Genomic DNA, 20,621 nt, shown 5'->3' with positions numbered 1-20,621 from the left:
AACCTGAAGAAGCTAGAAGGTTTATCTGAGCCTCCTCCAGGCTCCTTCTCCTCACCTGATATTCTGATTTTCTCCCCCCCCCCCCCCCTTCCCATTCTAAGTGCAAATGTTGCTTCTGGAGTTCAGTTAACTTTTCATTTTAATGGTTAAAAAACATTTTTAAGACATGCAAATTCAGATACAAAGGAAGGTTACCTGCCATTAAGAAATCAGGAGCATGCTTATAGACTGCATGTCTCCTCCCCTTTGTTGTTGTTACATGCGGATAAGTCCTCTCTGGCTTATGGTGACTTATAAATGAACGCTTTCCAGAATGTCCTATCCATGTCAGCCCTACTCAAGTCTAGTAAAACTCTTTCCCTAACCTATGGTTAAACAGTTTGTCAGCATCATTATTAACCACAGTTTAGGTTAAGCCGGTCTCTCCTGTATCCCAGTATGTGAAACCACTTTTGGACCATGGTTTCAGTTCCTGGTTAAAATCTTAATGTCATTGCCAACAAGTAATGTAGCCGTGGTGAAGGATAGAAAGGAAGGGTTAATATGCTGTGTGGAGGCAAGGCTGGATTTAGCTGTTTAAACAGAAGTTTCCTTTGCTTGTTTCTGCTGTTACAGTTATATCAACCAAAATGCAAATGCAGGCACATAAAAGAAAGATATTAAAATAGGAGACTGTAATCAAAATGAAAATCCCAGGCATCTTTTAGAGATCAGTACACCACATCATACAATAAATATAAACTAAGGCAACATATTTAGCTTAAAATACAATTAAATACAATGAATATTACTTAATTCTTTAAAACCATCAAAGTAAATCCTTACAATTCATCATATTGGCCTCAGCGAAGCTTCTCTTCAGCATTTGGGTGGTCACTGTAAATCTTATGTCATGAATCTTTCAGAATTGGATAGAAATATATAATCTTAGCATGGTCACCATTAGCTATATCCCTTAGCAAATTCAGAGTACATTTTACCCTAGGCTCAGATTGCAAAGAACAGTATCATAAGTAATGCTTGAGTTCTGCATATGCAAAATCTCTGACCTATAGGGATTTTTTTTAACAATAGCATCCTTCTAAATATTGTGAACACATAGACTGGAAATGGAACACCAGGAAGGAACTAACTGGCAATGCATATTTTAAAAAATCAAATTAATGAATTTCAGAAATGCAATGTGCGGGGGCAGTGAGTTCTAAATTGTCTCTAGATCTTGTTGGGATGAAAGAGTTCATAATTTATTCTTTATGTATTTATGCATCTGATCTAGAGCCTATTTCTTAAGAACCCTGTGCATTAGATAAAAAAACCTAACATTTGCTGCTCACAGTTTGCTACTGAAGTGTCCTGTCTGAAGTTTCAGCTGGTCCAAAAAACATTTTGGGGGAACATATCCATGATATAAAATTATAGTGTCATGCTCCCAACATGTTCCCGTGTTCCCTAACATTGGCTGAAGAGATAGAGTGAGCTAAACCAAGTAATTATTTAATAAATTTATTTTGAGTGGGTTCTAAATGGATTATTTTAGCCAGTCCCTGGGTTGTCTCTCCATAAGTCAGTTATGGGAGCACTTTGCATGGATATACTCTTAGGGCAGAAGTGATCATATTACTGTCTTTAGTTCTAGTGAAGCTCAAGACTGTTGATGAGGATCATGACATGTGCAAAATGGAGAACTGCCCTGAGAGCTTTGGCTAGAGTGGCATAAAAATGTAATAAATAAGGCTGCTTGTGGTATGTTCATCTGGTACTTGAACAGCCTGAATTTTGTGTATACCAGCAGTCTTAATTGCTGTAACACATTGGGTGCTACCTTGATCATTACTGGACAGCTTAGGTTAGATAGATATTTGTGGTCTGTTGAATCCAGGTTAAAGTGCTCTTCTCAGTCCAGTCTTCTCAGATTGTGGAAATCACACACTAGTGTTAAATTCTTCCACTATACTGGGACTTTAATGATAGGAGTGATGGCTACCATGTCAGAGCTTATGAAACAAAAATGGAAAACAGCCTCCTAGGTTGCCAGTTCAGCAGATCCAGAAACCAGAAAATTTCATTGCAAATTCTAAATAAGAGCCCAGTGGTTTAGCTGTGTTTTGGAATTGTTAACCAGTGTTATTTATTGAAGAATGGATCTTATGACATCCCAGAATACTTAAACTCATAAATACATGTGCCTTTATTATTAAAAATGTGTTGTTTTGCTTTAGTATGTTAAATGGAGTGCTTAAGCAAAAGCACAAATGTCTAAAATAGTATTTAATCTTGTAAATAAAGTTATACTACTAGCCTAGAAGAAGAATAAAATATTAGTAACTGACAATGGGCCTTTCTATACAAGTAAATATGGTAGATTAGATCCAGCCATTTCCTTGCCAGTAAGAACATTCCCTTGGCGGAGTTGCTCAGTATTCTGTGAGATGTTGGGGAATGTGTTCTTTGATTTCCCATTCTCTAACAACTACCAGCACCACTTCCTGTGCCATTCTAAAGGGTCTCCAACCATATAGGATAGATTTGGATGGGACATAGAGACTACAGGGAAAGTGGAGAATTGGTGAAGATTGCTTCTCCTTTGTTCTCTCAGCAGAAAAGCTCCACTGGACCCAAAAACTTCCAAGGGTGTGTTTTTGCGTCCAAGCCTATGGGCCTGTGTCTAGTTTGGTCATGAAAAGTATTTGATGTTCTTTTTACAGTCCTGCCAAAAATCTAAAAAAACATTAGTTACTCAAGGGATTTGGGGTGACATTGTTCCATGTACCTTAATAATTAGTCAGTACTCACTGGATAATTATTATATGCTTTAGATGCATATACTTAAAAATACCTAGCTTTAGATAGGCATATCTTGTTTCTGCTAAGCATATTTCAAATGATTTGTACAGTGGAATTTAGATGAGACAAAGCCACATTTTCTTTAGTTTTTCTTTTGGTTGGAAGTAGCTGATAACTACGTCTTTTATCCCAATTTAAAGCATGATAGCTTTTGAATTCCAACATGTATCAGCCCCTCTATTGTGTCAACTGATTAGGGGTTCTGAAAGTTATAATCAGTGATAAGTGTTTTCTAGAAGAATTTTCACTGGATTTTTTGTTTGTTTGTTTGCAACTCCCATCCCTTAAAAATGGCTGTATTGACTGTAACTGATGGGAGTCACAGACCAAGACATCTTTGTTAGGCCACAGTTTGCCTCTGACTACTTTGTAGATAGCAAATGGATTGGTGTGTTATGCTTATATTAAACAAACAGTGAAACTAAACAAATACTCCATGTTAATATTTTATCCCAAGAACCACAATTGTTTGACTTTGAAATGCTTGAGGGTATTGAAAGTACAAAATGTGATGTGAATGTTGTATTTTGTAGAAATTGTTAATATCATACTTATAAAAATGTAAAGATCATAAAGTAAGACAAAGGTACTAAAAACTGTTGACACTGAGAACTGTTGATGATGCCCAGACAATCACAGATGAGTAGAGTTCATTTCACTTCTTCTAAAGTTGTTGGGACACCTTTGGTTTCACTGTCACTATTATTTCTGTTTCACTCTGAGATATACATGCATTTCAATGATACATGTATGGCGTCTTATCCTCATTAGACAAAGCCACCCTCTTAAAACTATTAATTGCAACTTTGAAACTGCAGAACTTTCCCAATATTTTATTTGAAGTTGGCATACATTCAGTTTTATTAATGACCTTAAAAACCATAAATTTTTCTGCAAACAAACTAAGCAGTGGAAAATTTTCCATTTGGAAAAAAATTCTGCTGGAATTCCCCCCCCCCCCATTACTGGTTATAGTCCAAAACATCTGGAGACATCCAGTTTATACTTTTGTGAAGTTACGATAGCATTCTGCTGGCTTTCCATGACACTTCAAGTCCAAATTCCAATGTTTTCCCAATTAGTGCTTTTAAAAACTGTTCTGGGAACTTTGTGCTGCTTTGGGGAAGCTATAAAACACACCTTGTAATATTAGTAAATTGCAAAACGTCTAGGTTCAACCCCTAGAAATTATGTCCTTTGGAAATGAAAGTGTAAAATCTCAGGAAAAAAGTTGTTTTGGCATTGCACCCACCCCCACAACCATGGGTGAAAGAACTTGTGTGTCACCACTATGAAGTCTTCTGTTTTCATTGTCTGTATAGCCTAAGTTGGGTATTTCAGGTAATCTTATGTACTAACCCTCCAATTTCTTCTTGAAACTCTGAGAATACTGGTTTTTATTTCCTCAGCTCAGCCACAATAAAAAAAAACCTGGACTTTTGTTATCTATACTGTATAAACCTTTTTGTTTTGGTTGTGATACAGTTTCTCCAGAGTGAGATGTCCTGCCCCATCACTGGTTAGTTTCAGAAGGGCAGGAATAGAATAATGGTATTACTCCAGTGAGCACTTTTAAAGGCATTGTTAAAGTTATTCCCTACTGTCTGTTTAGATCCTAGTACCAAACATCTAGCATTTAAAAATGTTACTGTAAATTGCTTGAATGTATTTTATATAGAAAGTAGAGGTATAAACTAACATGGAACAGAACAAGCATAGGCTGGAGATTAATGAGCATCTGGGAAGGATGCTTTGGGTAGCTGTGGAAGGGGGGGTATAGGGCAGTTCAAGAAAAGAGCGATCAGGCTACATAAATTGATATTTGAGGAGTATATTTCAGATGGGGAGAGCAGTATTGCAGCAGCTATGGATGTTGGACTCTGAGCGTATGAGATAGATGGCAGACTTGTGCAGGACAGAATGACAACAGCTTGCATGAGGAGTCAAGGGAAGAAGGGTAAAATGAAGCATTTTTGTTTACTCAAAAACATTTCTAGACCTCATGCTTTGGGAAAACTATGCCTTTTTGCCAAACGTTACGCATCCTGTTCTGAGTTATGATTACATCTCTCACTGAATTCAGCAAGAATTGACTTTAGAAACAGATGACAGGGAAACCCTTGATCAAGAGATTGGATAGGTTCATGTATCACAACCCTCCTTGTGATGAATAATCCATGCTGAGTTGGTTGTTCATTGAACAACCCATGGTACTCCTAAAAGACAATTGTTCTCGCCTTGGCTTGTTCACACATTTCCCCCAGTCCTCCCAGTAGCTCTGGCACATATCCCAAGCATGCCTTGTTACCTTGGTCCCTCTGCCTAGATTTGGCCTGCCGGAGTTGCTGGCAATTGAGTGTAAACTCCACTCTGTCAGATCTCCCAAATGGAATTAATTTTCAAAGCCCTTTCGTAGTGTTGCCAAATTATTTTTCTGTGAATTTCACTGTTGCGCAATACTAATTTTCTGTTACTTAGTCCAGCATGCTGATCTCTCCCTCTCCCTCCCTCTCTCCCTCTCTCCCTCTCTCCCTCTCTCCCGTCAAATGTCCTATTCAGTTTCTTCCTCCATTTTGGGAGTTGCCTTTTAAAATATTGCTTCACTTTGCACTGAAGGACTTTATTGCACCTTCTCTCCAATTATTTTTGGCTCTTCCCCTTACCTTCCTGCTTCTCACCTTTCTCTATTGCTAGCTCTCACTTATATATACCTTCAAGTAAAATCCCCTACTGGCAAATTACCTTCTTTACAGCTGCTTCTGGCTTCCCACACCCTGGCTTGTTACTCTGTTGCTAGGTTCCAGTTACTTATATTTGAAATTTTTAGGGGCACAGGGTGCTTCAAAGAGATGAGGAAGGGTGACGGTGGCACAAGTGAGATTGTGCAGAGCAAGCGGGCAGGGGAGTTTTGCCATTGTAGTAGTGGGCAGGGTTATCTAGCTGATCCTGAGGATAAAATTGTCCTGCTATTTTTAGATGACACAACAAACCTTCATGGATATCAACAACCCTAACAAGCTATGAATTTCCTGGGTGTCTTGCTTGTGTGAAGTAAGCCACCCTATTAAAAAATGTTCTGGATTTACTCAACGTGTCAGCCTACCATAGCTGACATGGTAGGTTATGTCATGTAAGTTGTCTGTTTTTCTGACCGACTGAGCAGCTACCAGTATGTGATAATGAGTTATTTGAACTTTTTTGCTTTCTTTGAGCCTCAGAAGGCACTTTAGGGTGAATCAATTGCCTACGCAGGCAATTCTGTGATGCTGCAGCGCCATCTACTGTTCATTGACTCCAGTATGTTTTTGAGGTACTGAAAGGAAAAGTGTTAAATTCATGTGCAGTTAAGTATAAAATAGTGTACAAAATGATTAGTGTTACTCTTTTTTCTTGCAATTAAAATTAAAATTTAACTTGTTTATATTTTATTTCAGTATCCCTTTTACTATTCAGCGACTCTGTGAGCTGCTGACAGATCCAAGGAGGAATTACACAGGAACAGACAAATTTCTCAGAGGTGTAGAAAAGGTAATAGCTGACTTCTGGTTGAATTGTTGCTCAACTAAAATTGTAGCTGTGCCATTTAATTTCATAGAGATGTTGTAGTAAAGAACCAACAACTATTCTACTTAACTGGAGTGCTTGTCTTTAGCAGTTTTTCAGAGATTTTTTAAATAATTTGCTTTCTGTTTGTTAGATTGTGTAATTTGTTTCATATGGACTACCCCAGGCACACACATGGTAGGAAAGAGGTTACACTTGCCTTGGCAGTGGTGGCTTTCAGCAGCAACCCGTGAAACCCCAGGGGTATAAGTATGAACTAGAGCCATTTTTTCCTTGCCCATGGAACTGGACAAGGTGTCCAGGTGTGCTTTTCAATAAGAAACATACCCCAGATGTAAGCTTATTTTATACATTAGAAAGACATCCTAATGTTGTGTGCTGTGGTGCTTCTCTCCTCACCAGCTGGCTGAGTTGTTACATCACATAACTTAAAGGTTATGTATTGATATCTGTATGATTTAGAATTAGAAGCCAATAAATTAGAACTAGAAGCCAAGACCAGGGATGTAGGTGGATAAAAGGCATGCAGATGGGCTTGGGAATGTCCCATATGAAGCTCAGGGGGGTGCTGTGTGCTGCTTGCAGGAAGTGAGGAGGGAAAGAAACAGAGAATGGGAAGCAGATTAGGAGCTGAAGGCAGCAGGACACTATAGGAAGGCTAAAAGGGGAACACCTGAGGAAATGTGTGGAAGATGATGTAGGATGCAGAGAAGAGGGTGCAAGATGACTGACAGGGGAAGGAATTGGGTGCCCAGGAGAGTGCTTTGCATAGGGTCTAGATTGATTTTACTTGCTGTTTTGAACTAACTAGTTAAACATTTGACTGCAAGCTCCTACTTGAAACAGTATGTGCTTTGCAAATTCTGTTTGACATGCCGGTATGATTGATTACACTTTTTTCCAGTGTGCTTCAATAAAAGATGCTGCTCAGGAAGACCCCATGCTATTGGCCATTTGGGGAAGAGGTAGTATTCTGCCCCTTGCTGAAAAAACACCTCCTGATATTTATGTGATCTTCTCTTGTCTTACAGAATGTCATGGTTGTCAGTTGTGTGTATCCATCATCAGAGTGAGTATGACCTGTGCTTTCCTTAATTTAAAATAATAAGTCTTTCACTGTTTTTGCAATTGCTGCACTTTGGGAAAGATGGTTACTGGCGGCAGTGCACAGCTACTGACCAGTGTACAGTTGGCAGGCAGTTAAGAAGCCATAATGATTTGCTAACTACACTTTCCATGCCAGTGAACTGCTGAGGTATTTGCATAATTACTCCCTGCAGTGCAGCTTTTCAGGCAAACCCAGCTAGGGTTACTTGTTGCTGTGGGTAACCAGTCACACAGAATCCTGGGTTCTTGTAGGGTTCTGGGTGGCTTGTTAGGCACAGCAAAAAGTCATCCTGGTGGCAAACTGTGCTGCCAAGGGTAATAATAAAAATCCCCCTGGAATATGACTAGCATAAACAGCGTTGTTTGCAAACCACCATGGCTTGTTAGCTGCCTGTGAATTATGAAAATCTAATTTTTGCATCCTATTGGGCAAATTTGCATGTCACACTATGCTATCCTGAGAATGTGCCGTGGGTGGGTGGGTGGCTCATCCATTACTCCCAACAGATGATTGCCTGGTAAGTGGTTTGCTGTATTGTGTCTCTTTCTAAGCCTTTCTTGATCTTCTAGGTGCTGCTGGCACAGACTTCAGGGGGCTTTGTGGCAGAAATCCCTGTTTCCTCATTCCCTATGTCAGCGCCCTTTCTTCATTTGATTCACTGGGGTTGCTAGATCACAAGGGAATCTTCTTGGGCCCCAATCAGAACATCAAAGAAATCTGAATTTCTGAACCCTTCTGAGTGTAGGAATGTGTGTGCAATTTTTTGGGTGATGCTCATGGGCACAAGACCACTTTAGCCTTGCATAGCTATTCCCACCTCTCTGGTGTCTATCGCAGTTTAATCTTTCACTTTGGTGCTTCCCAAGCAAAATTCTTCCTACACCAGGTAACACAAGCATATACACAAATCTGAATGCCTTTACATTTTATTATTTTGGAGGGTCTTGCAGAAGACTGCCCGTCTCTTATTTAGCTTACTGAGATCCTTGCTGCATTATCAAGTTCATCCTTTGCTTCACTGTTTCTCTTTCTAGCAAACACCTTTTTAAAAGGCTCCTTCACTATTCAGTGAATAACACCCACCCTAAAGCACCTTCTCTCCTGTGGGATTGCTAAACCTATGCAAATTTCTTGGCAAAGACATTTGTGCAGGTCTAAAACTTGTGAACATATTCAGTACACTTTCCGGTGTCCTTTCTTTAAGACTTCTGTTAAAAAAAGATTTAAACATTCATCCTGCTGTGGAGGGTGTTGAAAAGGAGTGATGAAGAAGGGTGGTGCCACTAGCAGGGTTGCAGAGAATGGGGGGGTTTTCAGCTCTCTTGACAAGCAGCTCGTGGCTGTTCCCAACAATTCATGATAAATTGCTCTGCTGGGTTTATACAACAAGCTACACTAAATAACAAGCCACTGTTCTTTGTGGTCTCTGTGCATCACACATATGGGCTTTGCACCTGTGCAGGACCTGTTATCAGGAAGCTTCTGTAGTTAAATTTTTGGGCGGGGGTCCCTCCCCTTCCTGTTCCAGGAGAGCATGGGTGAGGCTCCCACCGATCCCTTCAGTTCCTTTTCCACCACTACTGTGCCTAGACTGGGAAGTGCTTCTCTTCCTTGAGTATCGAATGTTCCTTTTTCTGGTTCTTGCTCTTTTCAAACCCCCTCCTCATGTTTCTTCCTCCTTTACAAACTGCTCACTCTTTAAACATATGTGTGTATGTAATTTTTTTCATCTTCATTTTCCATCTTCATTCCTCACATGCTGAGTTACCCTTACTTGCCTTTATTCTCTCCTACTTTCCCCATCTACCTTGATGTTGTCCTCAGTGGCACTTAGGAGTTGCACCACTGCACAGGCCATCAGAGGCTCCTTCCCTCCAATGGTCGGTCACTCTGCCTCCTGCGCCTGGGTGAGGGACATGCTGTGGAGGCCTGCCTGCATTGCCAGGCCTTTACGAAGCAGACCTGGAGTCACCAGACCATTTGCCTGGAGGCCGCTGCCACCACCAAAGAAAGAGTCCCCATCAGCCCTCAACTCTGAGGAACTGCTCAGCCTTTCCCTCCAACCAGTTAAAATCCCCTGCATCAAGGGGATTTCTGCAGTATCAGTGTTAGAAGGGGAGCTCAGAGACCACCCCAGCAGTTCACCAACTTGCCTGCTGTCCTAGGTATCAACATCAACGCAATTGGCATGATCCCGGGAGCCAACACAACCACCAAGACTGGCTCAATGTTGAGGCAATCTGCCTGCACCTCTCCAAGACCAACAGCACCACCCTCAGAGAATGGCTCAACACTGAAATGATCTGTTCATGCCTCTCAGGCATCAACACCACAATTGGCAACTAAGGGCACCAGGGCAGATCCTGCTTTCCCCTCATTTTGAATGGGACTAGGCCTCCTACTGATTGTTGCCACTACATCACTCCTGGGAAGGACCATGCAGAGCATTGCACAAAGGTGACTGGGGGTCTCTGTATCAGGATGACATCATGCCTTGGTACCAAGAGTGTCAACAGCAAGACATCGGTGCTGTGGCACCAACATCGAGGCAACATCCTCATACTGAGCCCAGGTACCACGTCGACATTGATCACTGGCACCATCAGTATAGAGATCCTAGAGATCGAGGACACCATTCCCTCTGTGGAGCTTGATCTACTACACCTTTGATCCAGAGTTGATTGTACCAACAGCCCTGTCTACCTTGTCACCAGATGCGGCTGTGATGTCACAGGACCTGGCATCTGACTTGAAAAAGAGAGGTCACTTTTTGGAGCAGGTCTTCCGGATGGCCAGCTCCCTTGGACTTGAGACAGAACTGCAGCAGCATAAAGGCACTGCCCCCATCTTTGGTGCCCTGTTCATGGAAGACTCTGCATCAGTGGTGGTACCATTCTTGCCCAATGTGTTGTAAACTGTTAGGAAGTCGGGGAAGGCTTCCTCCGTTGCACAGGCCATGTCAAAAAGACTGGAGACTACATACTGAGTGTAGGAAAAGGACACCCCATTCTTTTTCCACCACCCAAAACCTAACCTGGTAATAGTTGAGTCTATGCAAGTGTCCTTCCAGAGGGAGCACATGGCACTGCTGGATGGGGGGCGGTGCCACCTCGATAGGATGGTGAGGCGAGTGTATGCAGCTGTGGCACTCAGCCTTCTGGTCTCTAATTATGAGGCTGCCATAGTCCCAGACCAATTGCTTCAGTGGGACAAGATCAGCCCAGTATGTGAACATATGCTGATGACTGCAGGGACCTGGCCGGGTATTCCATATGGAGGCCTCCAAGCTTATCTTCCAACAGATCTCCGTGGCCATGTTGACTTCAATGCCAAGGCTATAATGGGTGCCGTGGCCATCCACCAACATGCCTGGTTCTGCTCCACAGGACTTTCACAAGTGATTCAGTCCCACATTGAGGACCTCTCCGTTGATGGCAAAGGCCTCTTCAGTGCTCAAACAGATGAGTAGATGGCAGAAAACCAAGTCAACAGCAAGGCACATGGATTTCAGCAGCCAGTGATCAGGCCATGCAAGTGGTTGGCCACATAACCTCAGCAACAGAGGACCTCTGCCAAGCAGCCATCTAGGTTCCAGCCAGCCCTCCTCCAACACTATGGGTAGGCATGCACGTGCCCAGTGGGGGACAAACGTCACTGCTGACTGTTCTTGCTGATGGCCCCCTCCCCCCTTCCCACCACAACCCACCAGATCGAAAAGCTTCTCAGCCTTATGGCCATGACAGTCGCAGTGAAACTCCATATAGGACCTCTCCTAACATGGCTTGTCCACACCTATCAAGCACCAGAGGACCCACATAGCACACAACTGGACATCCCACCATCCATCCAGAACAGTTGTCTGTCAGCATTTGGGACTGGGATATCGACAAGGACATCACTGTCACAGCCATCCACATGACGGGCAAGCGTCGCACCTAGAAGACATGCTCAGTCACATGCGTGAGTGGCAACTGAACACAGTGACTTAGCACAATCTTTGCAACAAGTGAGGCAGAGTTAACCTGTTCAACCTGTTTGCCAAAGCCAGCAACATGACATGCCTGACCTGCTCTGAGGCAGGATGAGGGACCAACTTCCTAGGAAGTACCTTCCTCTTCTGGGGCAGGGAGCCCTGTTCTATGTCCCCCCTCCCCCCACCCCCCAATCATGAGGGTGCTTGCAGTGATAGGAAAGACAGGATGGAATACATCTTCATTGCCCCATTGTGGTCAAGGCAACCATGGTTCACCTGACTCCTCTGACTGTGCCTGCAGGAACTTCTTCTGGCGTCTGTACACCCAGGACTTGATGTCACAAGACAGGGGCCAAATTCTCCATTCTTACAGGGGGACCCTATACCTCGCAGCATGTCAAATCATACCGTAGACCCCATGGAAGACACACTGCCCTAGAAAGTCAGGTCCATCCTTGTTACAGCACTCAAAGCATCCATGAGGTCATACCTGGTAAAGTGGAATACCATCAACATCTTCACGCACCAGGGGCACCTCCACAATACACCCTATTGAGCTCATCCTCCATTTCCTGCAGATGCTCTTCCAATAAAGGCTAAAAATCTGGTGACCATCTCCTACTTTCACCTCCCAATCCAAAGAGCCTCACTCTTTGTGTTACCCTTATCCCACACTTTTTGTGGGGTCTCCAGAACCTGCCCACCCACTATCCGGCCCTGTATGTGTAGCCTCAATCAATGTGTAGCCCTTGATTGTGCTATAGGACCTCCTCAAAAAGCCTTTTGAGCATTTGGCCACAACCGATGCTTGCTTCCTTTCATCACCTTCTTGGTGACTGAACTATGTGCCCTCTGTATAGACTTACCATACCTCACCTTTCACTGAGACAAGATCATGCTCCAACCAAATCCAGCCTTTCTCCTCAAAGTCGTGTCAACCTTCCACCTCAACCAGGACACCCTCCACCCTTTGCTGCCCCTGCTAACCAGATGAAATCCACCCTCCACTTGCTAGACATACAAAGCGTTTTTGCCAGTGATCACTCCAGAGCAAATCATTCTGCCACCTGCCAAGACTCTTTGTCTGCTATGTTAGGCAGAATAAAGGGAACCTGAGCATGTGAGTGGGACTGAAGAACATTGTCTTACTCACATGCTCCCTCACAGTGCACTGGAGCCTTTTTTTAATTATAGGCTCTAATGACAACACTAGTTGAACCCTTGGCAACACTCAGCCTGTAACATACTGTCTTGGAAGGTACCTTCCTGGTGGCAATCCTACTGGCTCACTCCTCCAGTGAGCTGTATGCTTTATGGGTGGACCTTATTTTCTACAGGGATAAGGTGGTGCCAGACCCTTCCTTTCTTCCTAAGATGCTTTCACCTTTTCATTTCAAGCATTATTTTGCCTGCCTTTTTTCTTTCCCTGTCCAGCCCAGTGGAGTCTATGCTACATACCTTGGATCTGTGTAGAGCCACTCCAGGACTGAATCTTTTTGACAGTCACAGAGCTTTTTTGTCTGCTACAGAAGGAGAAATAAAGGATAGTCCAGTCTCCTCTCAGTGACTAGCTTCCTGGGTGGTAGGGACCATATCACTCACGTATCAATTGTTAGAACTGCAACTTCCAGCAACTTCCAGCTTCCAGCATTTGAGACATGATGACATGGCCTGCATGCCAGGATCCCTCTACTGAACCTGTGCAAAGCTACAACCTGATCAACTCCATCAACCTTCATCAAGTGCTACAAGCTTGACATTCATGCCAGATTAGACTGTGATTTCAGAAGAACAGTCCTCTCTCCAGTGCTTTGTTTACAACACCATCCCACTATCCAGGTAGAAGCAAGCGTGCTTGTCATCCATACGTGTGATGCACAGAGACCATTCCAAAAAACAAAACAAAACTTATGTTTATTTGCTTAATGAGAGTAGATAATGGGATTAGAAGTATGTTAATCTCAGGTATAAAGAATACTTGAGTGGGTTTTACAAAGGCTGGAGGTATTCTTTTAATTACTAGAACAGTATAAAAGTCTTACAACACTGTCATTTCTTGTAGGAAAAATAATTCCAATAGTTTAAACAGGATGAATGGCGTAATGTTTCCTGGAAATTCACCAGGCTATTCCGAGAGGTAAGAGAAAATGCTTAAAGAAGAATAGTTACTGAAGAACATACACGATGATGATTTTGGAGTAGTTTTAGAATTCAAATGTCCACATTTTCTGTTATGTATTTAAACATTGTTCACAGTCTTTTGGATCACTACTTTTCATGAAAAAGAATAGATATATGGATGTTCAAATATATTGATTGCAAGGATTTCTTCCATTTCTCAGAAAATCAACCTTTTCTCATAATTCTGTTTTTCCATATTTAAGTAAATTAGATTATCTAATTTACCTTAGATTGTACTGGATATATCAGTAAGCATTTTAAAAATATTTGAATGAAAAATCATTGCAGAAAAGGGAAAAGGTTTCATCTAATATCTTATTTGGCATTTCTAAATTTATTTAATTTCAAATTTATGTTTATTTAAAGAGCCCAACATAAACATAAATATCTATGTTCTTTCCCAGTTGGACTTCAATCCTAAATGCACTTGCCTAGATGAAAGTCTGAGTAACCATGTTTTGGATTATGCTGTCAGATTCTCTTGATTCGGTACTAGCACAATCCAATAAAGCTGCCTGTATCCATCCAGTTTTGGAGGAATATGGGCATCCTATGGAAGGCAGGAGCAGGGTAGCTACAAAGGCTGCATCCATATTTCTTCCGATGTGCAAAGCACTTAGATAGTCAGTTCATCTGTCTAAGAGGTTTTCTGCCCAAGAGTACAAGAAGAGGCTGAAGTACCCCAAGGACTCCACCACTGCAAATATTGGCAGTGCCTGTCTCTTCTTCATTTGTAAAATGCTTCTCTGAGGTTTTTCTTGTGATCCTGGAGTAACAGCTGGTGCCGTTCTTTCCATCCTGGCTGTGAGAGAAGAGGGAGAGCACTCTAAAGATAGATCTTCAGCTCTGACCTTGTAGTAAGTTTCCAACCTTGGAGCTGGGACTCCAAATAATCCCATGACCATCTAGACTCTGTCTAATGGCAACAGAATTGAGTGCGTAGTGATCATATTCAGTACAGTTGGATACATTTACATATAATTTTTCTGTTCAAATTATGTTAAATTGAATATTTAATACAAGCAAACATAAATTGCTTGTCTTGCCCATCTTGTTTTTAAAAGATGTCAACCAAATATAATTTGGCATCCTGTGAAAAACTAGCATTCAAAATTTTATTAATCAAAGAAAAGGCTTTTTTGTCTTTGCAGATCCAATATAAACGGTCCTGGCACTCCCCGACCTGTGAATCGACCAAAAGTTTCTTTGACACTTCCTATGACAACAAACGGTTTACCAGACAGCCCAGAAAATAAGGAGACAGGTCTTCCACAAGCAGAAGAGAAAATTAACAGGTCGGTAAGAAGGCAGAAATGTACTTGGTTGACTTTTGTGCTTCATGTGGACAATTGTAATGCTTTTTAATCCATCCACATTAGGGCAAACTCTACCTTTTCCCCAATAAAAGGTTGCATATTTAGAAAAGTACTTTCTTTCTTCTGAGCACTCAAGGCTTTTGCTCTGAACTGGAAATAATGTGTGCTTCAGTATATGCCCAGATTGCTTGAGTACATGGCTTTTCCCTTTATTTTACTAGAAGAGGCCTAGAAGACTGCTTCACTAGATCAGGACACTAGGTTGCTGTTTATAAATAAACAGTGGGTCACACTAGAGTGACCCAGGTGTTACCATTAACATCAGTGAGACTATTAGCTCAAGTCTGGAGAGGGCAAGAAAATAGGTGGAGTGTTAGCTGAAGAACTAATGCTGACTAATGAATTTCCCAGCTGAGCCAAAGTGGTGGCATAGTAGTCTTGTCACTGATTAAATTCATTCATCTGAGATTACAGCTCAGCCTACTGCGATCCCTATGAAGCTTTTTGTTGTTATCTGTCATCTGGAAAAGAGCAGTAGTTTCTTAGTCTATGGTCAAAAGTTTAATCAGCACACATTTAGGCAAAGTAAGAGATATGCCCATGAGCCAAGGAGGCTGGCACTGTAATCTACAATAGCTCTTCCTGTGTCTCGATGTGAAATTAGGAGGTTTTGTATCCATGAATTTTGTCTTCCAGTGAATCACCAGCATCGGAGCCTGAAAGAGTCCAGAGCAGTCCTGTAAAAAATAAGCATTCTGAAGAAGATGCAGCAGATGTTGAGGGGCGTGAGGTAAAAAGACTTAAATTTGACAAAGAGGAGGAACCTGAAGAAACCTCTAGCCAGAGTGGTTCCAGTGAAGCTTGTTCAGCAATGGTAGAAGAGAGCGAGTCAACTTCTGAATCTCAGGATAAAGAAAAAGAAACAATTTCAGAGAGGCAGCATTGTAAAGAGGAAGAAGAGGCGGAAGAAGGTATATTATTTTCTATCACTGTTATGTAGGAAAATGTTACTTCTAATTATGTGCTTGGGACATGATTTAACTTCAAATGTCCCATCTATCAGAAACACTGTGGATTGTGGCTAGGCTTTGTCATACTTGGAGTAGACATATTGAAATCAATGGGAACTAATTTAGTTCTAACTCAGGTCCTATTGAGTTTTAATGGGCCTTTTCTAAGTATGACATAATCTGGATTCAAACACATACATGCCTGATTTGAAAACACTTCTGTTAGACATAACTAATAGAAGTAGGAAAAAAGCAAATAAATGAGAGATACTTAAGGCACAATGCCATAAGGCTCCTTGTAATCTTCCAAACTTGGAAAAGTGGAGGTGAGGATTGCTTCCATGCTTCTCTTGCCCTCAAAACACACACACACACACACACACACACACACACACACACACACACACACAGCCCTCACAGGGAAGATTGACTGAGGTGTTGCCTGAATTTGAGAGAAGTAGGCAGTGCCTTGTCCTACACGCCCCCGCCCCTGGTGCCTGTCTCAAAGACTGACTGTGGGGCCTCAGCCTGTGCAGAAAGAACTGCTCTGGGTGAGAGTGTGGAGGGGGCCCACTGGAAGCAGGATCTTTGTTGTGAACCTGGATCTGCCTTTTCCTAAGGCTTTAGGATTGCACCCTTAGTCTTGGACTTATTAATGAGCGCATTGTACCAGATGGTCAGTTTTCATATGGACTCCATGTTAAATTCAGTGCTGAATCTGATGCTTTCAGTAACTTATCTAAAACTGCAGGTAGCTCAAATTCATGTCATATTTGAATGCTTGCTTGTGTTCTATAAAGCAGGATTGTGAATGCTTGTTTGCATATGGTGGCATTTCTGTAAATTTGAATTCACTTGCGTACCCTGTTTCTTGATTGGTAATAACCACCTTCAGCCTTAAGGCCTGTTTGAATGTATGAGCTGCAGCGTTTGATAGATTAATTGTTGTTTGTGATGGTGGGATTAGAGTTGGTCCTTCGATTAGGCAGGGAGAGGTGATCTATTGGAGATGATAACTTCTGTTGTCCAGGCTACATAATATCTTAAGTCACCTCTGATGGGGAGCCATGGGGTATATTTCTGTGTACTTCCTCTCTAATAGCAAGGAATGTATGTGCATTTTCAGTGTATAGAATAATTGTATCATGTCGATGTTGCATACGGTGCAGAATTCTTTAATGTCTCTGCTCAGACTTCTGACAGGCTTGAAGGAACGATAGAGTGGGCAATATCTAGAACTGCAAATCTATTTGTGCTGTTGATGTACTGCTAGCATTAGTTACCTTTAACTGTATGCCAACAGGGCAAGTTGGCTTGATGGAAAGCTCTTTGCACCAGCGTATTCAGTCGGCCTGCCACTAGGAAGCTGCTTTCACTTGCAGCAGGTAGTAGTGCAAGGGGGCCTGGCAGTGTTGGATGTGCTTTCATACACAGTATTCATGCAGAACTGCTTTGGACGTTCAATACTGACCTTGTTCTGAATATCTGCATTTAATGCTCAGTTCTAACTTTATTCCAGAATCCCTCATGGCACCCAGAGAAATGATTCCAGAAAGAAAAGATCAGGATAAAGACAATGTATCCTTAACTGTGAAAGAAGATATTTCTGAGGAGAATAATCAGATGGAGGAATCTGACCAGACTCAAGCAGAGAAGGACTTGCCCGCTGAAGGGAGTGAAAACAGTGGATCTGTCAGTAGCAGAGCTGACTGCAGTGACACAGAAGAGTTGGGCTCATATGTCAGTGAAATTTCTGAAACAGCATTGGAGACGCCAATGGAAAACAGTGACGAAGCCACAGAAGCTGCAGAAGAACCTATGGAACAAGACTAATAATTTAAATACACTTAGAGGCAGTATTTTCCATAAGGCTCTGGTTTTACACTGTATAAATAATTTTATGTAATAAAAGTGGACCTTTAGTTTTACAAGAGAAGCAGGCTGTAAATTGAACTTCTCAGTGCGTTAAATCCTGAAAGAGTTGTACTTGTTACTGTGAAATATCGACTCCTTCAGGTCCTGCTTACCGCTGAAATTTTGGTATGGTCAAATCAGTGGTCTGTGTATAGTTTTTTTATTTAGAATTAAAGTTTTTAAACTGGAAAGTGATTATCATTTTGACAACTTTTTGGAAATTACCACACTAAGGGTGCAATCCTATGCATGTTTAGACAGAAAAAAGACCTGGCTGGGGCATGCTGGGAATTGTAGGCCTTTTCTCCTGCTCAAGTTTGCATAGGAATGTGCCCTAAGGGTGCTATTCTATACAGATTTAGATAGCAAAAAGACTTACAAGTCCCACCATGCCCCAGCCAGCCTAACTGGGAATTGTAGGCCTGTTCCCTGTCTAAGCTTGCATAGGATTGCACCATGGCTTATTTCGCTCTCTCTTTCCCTTGGATACTATAGCAGTTATTTTCTGTTCTTGGTTACACTTTCAACATTAATATGGGAATTAGAGGGTTTCTTGTTGGTTTCCAGGTTTTCATTTTAACTGCATTGTGTGCTTTAAAAAGCAACACATTTTGACATGAAATACTTGAAAACATGCTAATCTAAAGAAAACCTTTGCTTGCACTCTTAAGACTTTTCCCCTCTAATGGAAGCAACTCAGTTCATTTCACATGAGGCAACATTTCAATTTGAATAAACCAAATAAAATTGGACCCACCTATATCCTGAATATCTGAACACTGTTGAAAGTGCCAGGTTAAATACATTCCAAGAGGTCTGTTCTTATAAAACACTTTCATACATTTCTGAGGTGCCTGAATGAAAGGTTTTCATTTTATTCCTGAGAAAATGTGCTTTTCAGTTGAGAACAGACTAGCTTCAGCTTTTTTCCAGGGGGAATGTTTGCAAACCTGACAAGACAGTTTCTCTGAACTGAGGCAGCTTCTGGCCTTAGATAATTGTTTCAAAGAAGGCAGATCAGACCAATATGAGACACTGCAGCATTACATCCTCTCTAATTAGTTTTATACCTTATTTTAATGGCTGGCTAGACATTGTAGGGGTGCATAGAAACTACCATAATTTGTACATCATTTGAAAGTGAACTAAATATCTTTTGAAACATGCTCCTTGACAGCCAGTGTTAACATTTTCTTTTTCAAAACCAGCTCAAAGCACAACTACTGCTTTAAATTCTTCACATTATATTTTTCAGACATCAACATGTAAAGACACTCAAGATGCAACCTCCCAGTCGCATTTACTGGCTGCCAAATTTATACCTGTTTCTTTAACTGTACCTTTTTGATATTTAGAATTTTTAAATTTCTGTAAAGTAGATTTTTGTAGATTGTAAAGAGTGCTCACTGCCATTGTGAAACGGTATATAATTGTATAATTTGTGTGTAAACTGGATGCTTGGGCTTTCAATACAGTATTCATATAAAGCAATAAATATTAATGTTATAAAATGTTTGAGTACATTTTAATCAAATTCAATAGGAATACCTTTATTTTTTAGGGGTGAAGTTGCATACCTTGGAGTTCAGAAATAACCACCAAAATGCATGCTAACAATTCTTTCACTGCATTGTGTGTTCATTTTGGAGAAGGGGTGGGATTTGAATTCAGTTGGTATTCCAGAATAATTTGGCAGAATTTTCTTATTTGTAAGGCGATGATAAACTGTGCTGTCTATCAGGTTCAGAGCAGACAAAAGAAGCTTTGGAAAAGTCCTGGTGCTGTATTGCATACATGGAAAAACCCATCTTTTTCAATAGTTTGCCCCTTTGCAGAGACAGCAGGAAGGTTGGTTTGCTTAAACTAATAATTATGGGGAGCACTAAAACCAAAGTATAAGGATTAGAAAACATTCCCAAAATGCAAGGCTAGAAAACTGTTTTTCTTTTCCCCCTCTCCATTGCGTTTCCTTTTTTTCAGGGATATTTTGCCAATAAGAACAAAATTTAAGTTTTAGAGATTTCTGAAATTTACTTTAGAATGTTTGTGAAAATATTGTTAATAAACCTATTCTTTAAGCATCTGTGATCTTTTGATATTTTTATTTTAACACTCAGTGACACCTAATTTCCCCCAACTTGTGAATAGTAGATTTGTGAATTTTAAATTTAATAATGCAATGCAGTGGGAGCTTGAAAAGTAAAATCTGTGTAGTCCTGCCTGCTCAGATCTCATCGAGTCCAATAGGGTTTGCTCTCAGCATAAAGGTGAGTACAGAACGGCAGTCTATTTCTACCATAGCAGTATTAAATGGTTTATTTCCATGTCAATATAATTTTAGAGAGCAATATGATGCCTATCTTTAGATATTATAGATAAGATTTGTGGGTGCAATTTAGTTGCTAGCTCCATACAAACCAACCAGCCTTAGAAAGCTTGGTCTTCATTGTTTCTGCTTGCTATGCAGTTGGAAATAACCAGAATACTGTTGTCATAACTCAGCTTTGGCATTTGTTCTACTACACTGGCTATTCCAGTTCCCTTTTGGCGGAAGAATACTGTGATGTACAGTGTCACATGCCTTAGATCAAAAGTCTCCAGCCTTTTTGGACTTGTAGACACATTTGGAAACTTGAGAAAGTGCTGTGGGCACCATCACAAAATGCTTAGTAGATCGCACTGGTCTCCCTGTGCCTATGGATCTTGCTTTT

The 20,621-nt window shown here is 41.3% G+C and overlaps 1 protein-coding gene across 3 annotated transcripts in view; it reads left to right on the top strand.

Moving 5' to 3' along the window:
* PPP4R2 (protein phosphatase 4 regulatory subunit 2) overlaps nucleotides 1–19,991 on the top strand; it is a 40,036-nt gene extending 20,045 nt beyond the window's left edge. For 2 of the 3 annotated variants that reach the window (XM_044452026.1, XM_044452027.1), the window contains exons 4-9: nucleotides 6,279–6,372; nucleotides 7,440–7,477; nucleotides 13,552–13,626; nucleotides 14,822–14,965; nucleotides 15,683–15,957; nucleotides 17,516–19,991. In XM_044452026.1, coding sequence (XP_044307961.1) covers nucleotides 6,279–6,372; nucleotides 7,440–7,477; nucleotides 13,552–13,626; nucleotides 14,822–14,965; nucleotides 15,683–15,957; nucleotides 17,516–17,829 — 940 coding nt within the window. In that variant the 3' untranslated portion in view covers nucleotides 17,830–19,991. Of the gene's footprint in view, nucleotides 1–6,278; nucleotides 6,373–7,439; nucleotides 7,478–13,551; nucleotides 13,627–14,803; nucleotides 14,966–15,682; nucleotides 15,958–17,515 lie in introns of all 3 variants that reach the window. The other variant, XM_044452025.1, reaches the window with a different exon arrangement.
* Nucleotides 19,992–20,621: the final 630 nt, after the last annotated feature.

The sequence above is a fragment of the Varanus komodoensis genome, unplaced genomic scaffold, assembly GCF_004798865.1.
Source record: "Varanus komodoensis strain SLA01 unplaced genomic scaffold, ASM479886v1 scaffold6_4, whole genome shotgun sequence".
NCBI classification, from domain to species: Eukaryota; Metazoa; Chordata; class Lepidosauria; order Squamata; family Varanidae; genus Varanus; species Varanus komodoensis.
The sequence above is the reverse complement of the archived record's forward strand: the minus strand, read 5'-3'. Positions and strand labels throughout refer to the sequence as shown.